Source organism: Eucalyptus grandis, chromosome 7 (genome assembly GCF_016545825.1).
Source record: "Eucalyptus grandis isolate ANBG69807.140 chromosome 7, ASM1654582v1, whole genome shotgun sequence".
Taxonomy (NCBI): Eukaryota; Viridiplantae; Streptophyta; class Magnoliopsida; order Myrtales; family Myrtaceae; genus Eucalyptus; species Eucalyptus grandis.
In genome coordinates, this window is record NC_052618.1 from 13469444 (window position 1) to 13477658 (window position 8215).

General features: G+C 38.0%; 1 protein-coding gene across 1 annotated transcript; it reads left to right on the forward strand.

The window, feature by feature from the left end:
* Nucleotides 1-697: 697 nt before the first annotated feature.
* LOC108954060 (probable disease resistance protein At4g27220) lies at nt 698-7452 on the forward strand. Its single transcript, XM_039317470.1, has 4 exons — nt 698-1324; nt 1401-3521; nt 5261-5323; nt 7150-7452. The coding sequence occupies exons 1-4, from the start codon at nt 698-700 to the stop codon at nt 7450-7452; spliced, it is 3114 nt and encodes a 1037-aa protein (XP_039173404.1).
* Nucleotides 7453-8215: the final 763 nt, after the last annotated feature.

The following is an 8215-nucleotide window of genomic DNA, read 5'->3' on the forward strand; positions in this document are numbered from 1 at the left end:
TAGCCTATCATTGTCCGTTTGTTCTCTTTATTAATTACCTTTTGTTATATTGATGCTAACACTGTATAAAGCACTCATTCCACGGGCGATGATTTAAGTCGAGTCATTTTTGTTATTTTGACAGCTGGTAATTATATGTTTTTTATTTTTTTAATTTGAAGCTACACGATGTGCGTGCAATTTAAATTTTAGAAAAAAAAAATCAAGCGAAGAGACTGTATCCAATATCGTGACTACGTGGGCTTAGCTTTCATTACTTTTATAATTTTCTCGCACCTAATCAATGTTTGTGCATTAGCGGTGACCGGTCAACTGAAGGAATAATAAAATGAAGAAAATCACCCATTTCTGTTAGTCATCGTCTACAAGTCCCCCATTCCATTCTTGTCTGTATTGGATGCTACCCAACTTATAAAGGAACTGACTGGTGTTTAGTCAAGGCTACCGAGCTCTTCCCTGCTTATATTGATTGCTCTTCGACATTCCCTTCCATCATCCTTCTCTGCGCTCAAATCTCTTTGCCTTCTTCGTCTCTCATCGTTCTTGCTCTGTCTCGCCCTTTCTTCTCCTCGGCACAACCTTTCTTCCTTCTCCTCTTCTTCTTCTCCTTCGTCATCTGCTTCTCTTTTTCATCGTTCTCTTTATCTGTCTCTCTGTTTTCTCGCTCTTTATTTCTCGGACAGAAAATCAAAGAAAAATGTCGACCGATTCTGCCGTTTCAATTGGATGGGATGTTTTGAAGTGCTTAGTTGCTCCCCTCAAGCGTGGATTCAGCTACGTCATGTCCTCCAAGAGCTACGCCAACAATCTTCAGAAGGAAGTCGGGAATCTGGAGTACGAGGCTGAGAGGATCCGCCATGCCGCGGAAGGGGCCGGAAACAATCTACAAAGTATCCACGGATGGGTCCCGGAGTTTCTGGCAAGTGCTGAGAAGGCCTTGATAGAGGCGATAGACCTGTTGGGCGAATTCGAAAAGGCGACCAAGACTTGCTGCCACGGGACTCTTCCCGACCCCAGTTGTCGCTATCAGTTCAGCAGGAAGGCCAACCACAAGACCGACGACATTAAGAAGCTCATTCTAGAAAACAGTAACAGGGAGATCTCCTTCAGCGGTCCTGCCCCTGGTAAGGTCGCTGCTCTAATTCCAGCTGGGAGAGAAGGCAAAGATGTCGTCCCGCCGACCACCACAGCGGCGTCCGCTTCTTCTGTCGACTTCGAATCCAGAGCTTTGATGATACAGAACATCATGGGCGCTCTTGTGGATGACCGCTATAGCGTGGTCGGGGTTCACGGGATGGGCGGGATCGGCAAGTCCACCCTTTTGGTGGATGCTGAGAAGAGAATAAGGGAAAAGAAGTTGTTTGATTGGGTTGCTAAGGCCGATGTGTCGGAAAATCCAGACATCAAAAGGATTCAAGAGAGAGATTGCGCATGGGTTGGGCCTGGACTTCAAGAACGAGGAGTTTGTCAGCGTGCGCGCGAAGCGTCTATGCGAGAGGTTGGAAGCTGAGGGGAAGATAAACAAGAACAAGGTCCTCATAATACTGGACAACCTGTGGGAAAAGCTCGACTTGGAATCAGTCGGCATTCCCTGCGTACATGACAACAAAGTTGTGAGGTGCAAGTTATTGTTGACGTCAAGAGATCATCGTGTTCTGCGAAGGGAAATGCACTGCGACAATGCCTTCCTCCTTGGTGGGCTGAAAAACGAAGAGGCAAAAAGACTGTTTGAGACGACGGTGGGAGGCAAAGTACAAGTTGAGTTAGAACCCTTGGTGGAGGAAGCACTCTCCATATGTGCAGGTTTGCCTTTTCTAATTCTCGCAATAGCGAAACTTTTTATAGACACTAGTTACTCTGAGTGTAAGGATGCTTTGAAACAAATCTGGAATGAAGAAACCGGTGAGGTGATAAATAAGACGTTGCGAGTAAGTTATGATCGTTTAAAATGTGAGGAGGCGAAGTCATTATTACGGCTTTGTGTTGCTTGTGGTGTCTCTAAGCCATCTCTTGAATACTTGGTGAGGTACGGCATGGGTTTGAGGTTATTTCGAGAAGCTAGCAACATGGAAGAAGCTAGAGATAGGTTGGGCTCACTGATCCATACTCTGAAAGCCTCCTCCCTTTTGTTAGATGATGAAGACGAAAATGGTTTCAAGATTCATGACTTGGTTCGTGGGTTTGTTACCTCGGTTGCGTCAAGAGATCAACCTCTTCTTGTATTGAAAGATCAAGATAAGTTGATAACAGAGTTGCCAGAGGAGAAACTCAAAAGTTGTGGATCGATATGCTTTCCCTACACTGACATGAAAAAGCTTCCCCAAGAATTAGATTGCCCTGAATTGCAGATCTTTTTGCTGTTCACAAATGATGAATCTCTTGATATTCCAGATTCATATTTCAACTCTATGAGGAAACTCATGGTCTTAAATCTTACTGGGATATGTCTCACTTGCTCCCCTTCGCCGTTTCAGTTTTTGAAGAACTTACACACTCTGTGTCTTGACAAATGTTCATTAGATAACGTAGCCATTCTTGGGGAGCTGAAAAGGCTACAAATTCTTAGTTTTGTGGACTCCAAAATTCAGCGATTGCCAAAAGAAATTGGGCAACTAGTAGAGCTGAGGTTGTTAGACTTGAACTATTGTTCAAAACTTCAAATAATTGAACCGGGTGTGCTTGGAAACTTGATCAAATTGGAGGAGTTGTACATGAAGAATAGCTTTGATCAGTGGAATGTCATGGAGCAAACTCCACCAACTAATGCCAATATGATTGAGTTGAATGACATGAAGTATCTCAAGACTCTGCATATATCCATTCCCAACCCAAGTGTGCTGCCAAGGGATTTAAAAGTCGAAAAATTAACCAAGTATGAAATTAGAATGGGTCATGGTTTTTGGTGGAATGTAGAAGGATCAAGGATATTGTTCCTCAAGTGGGATCCAATAAGCGAAATGTTGCAGAAAGGATGCATACAAAGTATCTTAGGCAAAACTGACAATTTGATTTTGGATGGGTTGAATGGAATTGAGCAAAGTATTTACGCATTATACCAAAAAGGCTTTCCAGAATTAAAGCATCTACAAGTCATGAATATTCCCTCGATCCATTACATCCTCCAATCACCATCCCATATGGATTTTAAGACATTGGAGTCATTATTTCTCAAGAATCTCATCAACTTAGAGAAGATATGCACCAACAATATCTCCTCCAAGTCCTTTAGTGCATTAAAAGTAGTACGAGTTGAGTGTTGTCACAAGATGGAAGTTCTATTTCCTCTTTCATCGATGAGAGAACTTCCACAGCTAGAAAAGATCAAAATTGTCGATTGCATGGTAATGCGGGGGATTTTAGAAGCTAATGAGAGTGGCAAATTTGAGTTGCATAATTTGCATGCATTGAAATTGCATTACTTGCCAGAAATCAAGAACTTTTTTATCACTAGGTTAGCTCCTTCGAGTAGTACATCAGATGACCAAGTAGCCACTCAAATTGCATTCTTCAATGGACGACAGGTAACTTTCCATCAAAAGAATGTTAATTATTTATCAATGTTGTCTTCCTTCGCTTATTAGATGTAATGCAGACTATGGTGCTTATTTAATTTGTTACTTTTAGTTTGTTTTCTTCCAAATTGCCTTATCTGTTCATGCCTTCTTTGTAATTAGTAAAGCAATCTTATTTATCTTCATTGTGTGGAAATCCAACTAATTATATGAAATCCATGTAAATCTAGTTCGTAACAAATTCTGAGTTATTTTCAAAATACATGGTGCAAGTACATCCATATTCATAGGTTTCATAAGCAAAATGTAAGAGAATTTTGGCACTAAATTAATTTCAGTAGTAAAGTAATTTTTAATTCTTTGAAATGGATTCCATTGAATTTAGTTATCAAAACTTTGTTATAACCCACGAAATGTATAATATAGGCAACTCTCTTAAAAACCTAACATGAAGAATGGAAAGGAGGACCTGATTTTTAAATAATAGCAACTATACTAATATGATTGACGCACCTCTTTTTTGTATTGCATTTAAATGAGCACTTAGTCATTGCATAGGCCCCATAATTGTAAGAGTAGAGAATTTTGTGCATGTTCATGCACGCATGTATTATTTATAGATATATTTGTACTTATTTTTGGCATAACAAACACAAATTCACAATTGGTGTTTGATATCTTGTTAAATTGGTTATTGATAGTGTTTTACTAACATTAAAGAGAGAAGTCAGTAAACTATGGACAAACAATTCCCTAGTTAAGAAAAGCAAAAGTTGAGGCGGCTATTTCATTGACTAGTGTATTTTCATAATGGCGATAAGCACTGAAGGTGATGGTGGGGCCCAAGACTCCTGCAATATGTTAATTTCCCCGTCAGTAGAGGGTCCTGGATATATTTGTTGTGGGTCCCACAAGGCAGTGCGTGTGAGCCTTTACGTCTTCGCTTTTTCTTAATCACCATAGTGTTTGGGGCTTTTAACTTTCGCCATTGTTCTCATTGGACACAGACCATGGATATCAGTTGAACTTTTTTTGGCCGAAATTTGAGGTCGAAAGTGTTGTTGGGTTTTGCTTTATTGTACATAGAGAGATGAGCAGTGCTCCACTCGCTAGTCCATTTCCGAAGGACTTCAAATGGAATAAAACTAGCTCACTCATCAAATTAAGCTCAGCATTGCAAGTTTTTTTAGCGAAGGAAAGACTGGCAATTAGAAATGACGTTAGTATGGAGATTTTTTTACTCCGTTTTTCTGTTTTATTCTTTTTTTTTTAACTTTTGTGCAATTTAATAATCCCCCTCTCCACTTGGCACTCATCTATATTTACTCTTTGAAAGTTCATGAATTCGAGATTTAAGTTAATCACCAATTCCATGAGCAAATTTCGCAGGTTGCCTTTCAAATATTAGAGACATTAGAAATCATTGGCTTGGATAGCCTCGAGTTTATATTTTTGCCATCCATGGTTAAATCTCTCACACAACTGAAAGAATTGACTATATCGGATTGTGAGAAGACGGAGGCAATCATTATGGAGGAAGAAAGGTTTGGAATGGAAACATCAGAAATTTTTGCATTCCCGATGTTAACCGATTTACGCTTAAAACGATTGAAAAGTTTGAGGTGCTTTTCTCATGGAAAGTGTAAGATAATTTTTTGTTTTTATCACTAAAGATTGTCTTGCAAATATATTCATCTCTGCAATACAAATGGTGATATTCTTTTCATCCAATGAAATACAAATGACAGGTGCACAAGAAAGTCGAAGTCAAGATCGCATCAATCACGTCTACTTCACTCTTCAATCATGAGGTACGTGATTAACATTATGTCAAAATATTAAATATACTGGAGACAAGCATAGCCAAGATAAAAACTAAGTTACTTATAATGTATATTTTGGTTAAAAATTTTAATAGAAAATGAGTGGCGTACAAGCATAAGTGTTCGAGACATGTATGAGTTGCAATTTCTCACTTTTAAATTCTCTAGACATGGTTTCCATAAAGATGGTTGAACATCTCTTATGGTACCTACACAAAGCATGAACAAGTAATACAACTACCGAATAGGATCTCTAAAAGCTTTATGATATTCACAAGAAACTTAAAACTCCAAACAACCTTACATGTATGGCTTAATTGAGAGGAAAGTGAGCTGTAAGGTTCAAGAGGTTGGAGATGAAGGGCCTTTAAGACACTCACTTGACTTCATTTGCACTTACAAGATCTCATTTTTTTATAGTCGAAGGATGCTTTACTCTTTCTTAACTGCACCAGCAAAGGAAATCGAAGCCTTCTCCGTCGCCTAACTAAGCAAGACCTCTCGGGTCTTGGGCTTCAGATATCACCCCTCTTAGTTTTTACATGAACCGCAAGACCATTCTTATGAAACTTTTGTTAAAGAAATAAAATAATTTTGCAAATCAGCCATTTTAGTTGAGTCATCTGAATTGTCGAGTGCATAGTGGAAGGATGTTTCTGTGGAAAATGAAATAGAGCAATGTATGGGTGGGTTGGCTTTGACTAAACTAAAAGCAATATAGGCCGTTCACCTAAAATGTTGTTTATGCAGCCAAAATAGGCTGTGCAAATGGGCCCTCCCATGGGCTTAATACGTCGATCTTCTTAGATATTTTTAATCTATTATAGTGAGATATTTAGCACTATTTTCTATAATTTAACTCTAGTATATGTATATGATCTGTCGTTCGCATATAACTATTGAACCTTCCAACATTAACAAAAATCAATTTTAAAAGGAAAATTCAATCGATTAAGTATATATAGTGGTTTGAAGTGTGGAATGATGTGAGTAGGATTTGTTCATTTGACCCAAGCTATTCCTTTTTTAATCGCTTTCTCTTAGCCTAACTATGTAATTGCCTTAGAGTGATCTAATATTGATTTGAGGCATTCGGTATTAGATAAAATCATATCTCTTACTATAGTGCACCATTTGATGGTTGATTTATTGCCTTTTAATCTCAATCTCTCCATCATTTTCTTTCTAATGGCTAATATTCTTCCTCAAGCGATCCCTTAGTTGCATTCTTCTTTTACTACATCAATTCAGTGATTCCCATTTTGCCTACTTGACTTTTTTTTTTTCTTTAAATAAATTCTTCCTCATTCTTAATTAATTTACAAAATGGTGCAATTTCACTAAGAATTTCATCCATATTGTAACTTAAATGACCTTCTCTAAGTGATTTAACAATTGCTATGTATAGTAGCTATTTCACTCTTGGGCTAGCCAAAAAAGCACAAAGGGAGGATTTTATTTGAGTTTGGGATCTATGAAACACTAACGTCATTAGATGATTGTTATATGAGCGTATCCAAATTACCATTTTGCCCATGCTTAACACATTCTGGTTAGAATTCCTACTTAGCACTTTTTGTTTGGTCTCCAATATATTCCAATAGCCATCACATTTTGGAGGCATTGACATTAGCATGGAGATTTTTTTTATTTTCCTATTTTCATTTTATTCTTTTTTTTTCTTTTGTGCAACTTAAGTTAGAATTACCGATTCCGTGAATTGTAATTTACATCTTGGCACTCTTCTTTATTTACATCTTGGAAGTTCATGAATTCATAATTTAATTGAATCACCAATTCTGTGAGTACTGTAGGTTGCATTTCCTAACTTGGAGAATTTATATATCAAGGGCATGGATAACATCGAGATGATATGGCACGATCAAATTCCTGCAGATTCTTTCTCTAAGCTAAAATTGCTTTCAGTGAAAGAATGCAAAAAGCTTGTGAACGTTGTACCTTCTTTCATTCTAGGACAGCTCTTGAGCCTGGAAACTTTGATGGCAAAAGCATGTGATTCCCTTGAAGTTGTTTTTAAGCTCCAGCCACTAAATCATCTAGATAGAAATAGTGTTGCTACAAATTTGGTGGAACTCATAGAATTGAAGAAGGATTAGCATCAATGTGTAAATGTCATCCTTTCCAAGATTTTCAATATTGATGTGTCACTTTGTCATGGGTTATCAAATATGTTCACATCAACAATAGCTGAAAATTTGGTGGGACTCACAAAATTGAGGATTAGAAAATGTCATCATAGTGATGAGGGAGGAAAGGAGGGGCATGTAGTGGCTTTCAATCAATTGAAGGATATGGAGCTTGATGGGTTGACTAGGTTGAGCTGTTTTAGCTCGGGTGGATACAGTTTGATGTTCCCTCTTTTGGGAGATATTATTGTGCATAGATGTCCCAAGATGAAATTCTTCTCTAAGGGACCAATTGAGGCGCCAAAGCTTGAGAGAGTACGAGTAGTTTTGAATGAAGAGTGTGCAATAATAGAGTTCCTAAATTTTTGGAAGGGAAACCTCAACATGACCATCCAAAATATGTTTGAAGAAATGGTATGCTTCAATTACTAAATTTTGCGCAATTTGATTTTTTTTTTATGACCAATAAAGTAATTTTGGCTAACTAGAATTTTACGTTTATGATGCATTTTCTTATAGGTTATGTTTGCTGAGACTAAGTATATGCGATTGTTTGAGTTCCCGGAGCTGATTGGAAGATGGCATGGCAAACTTAATCCCATCACTTCATCTTGGCAATTAGACTCATTAGTGGTGGATAAATGTCCATCATTTATTAATGCTATTCCATCTAGTTTGATGCTTGTTTTAGAGAGAATGAGAAGCTTGCAAGTGCACGATTGCGAGTCTTTGG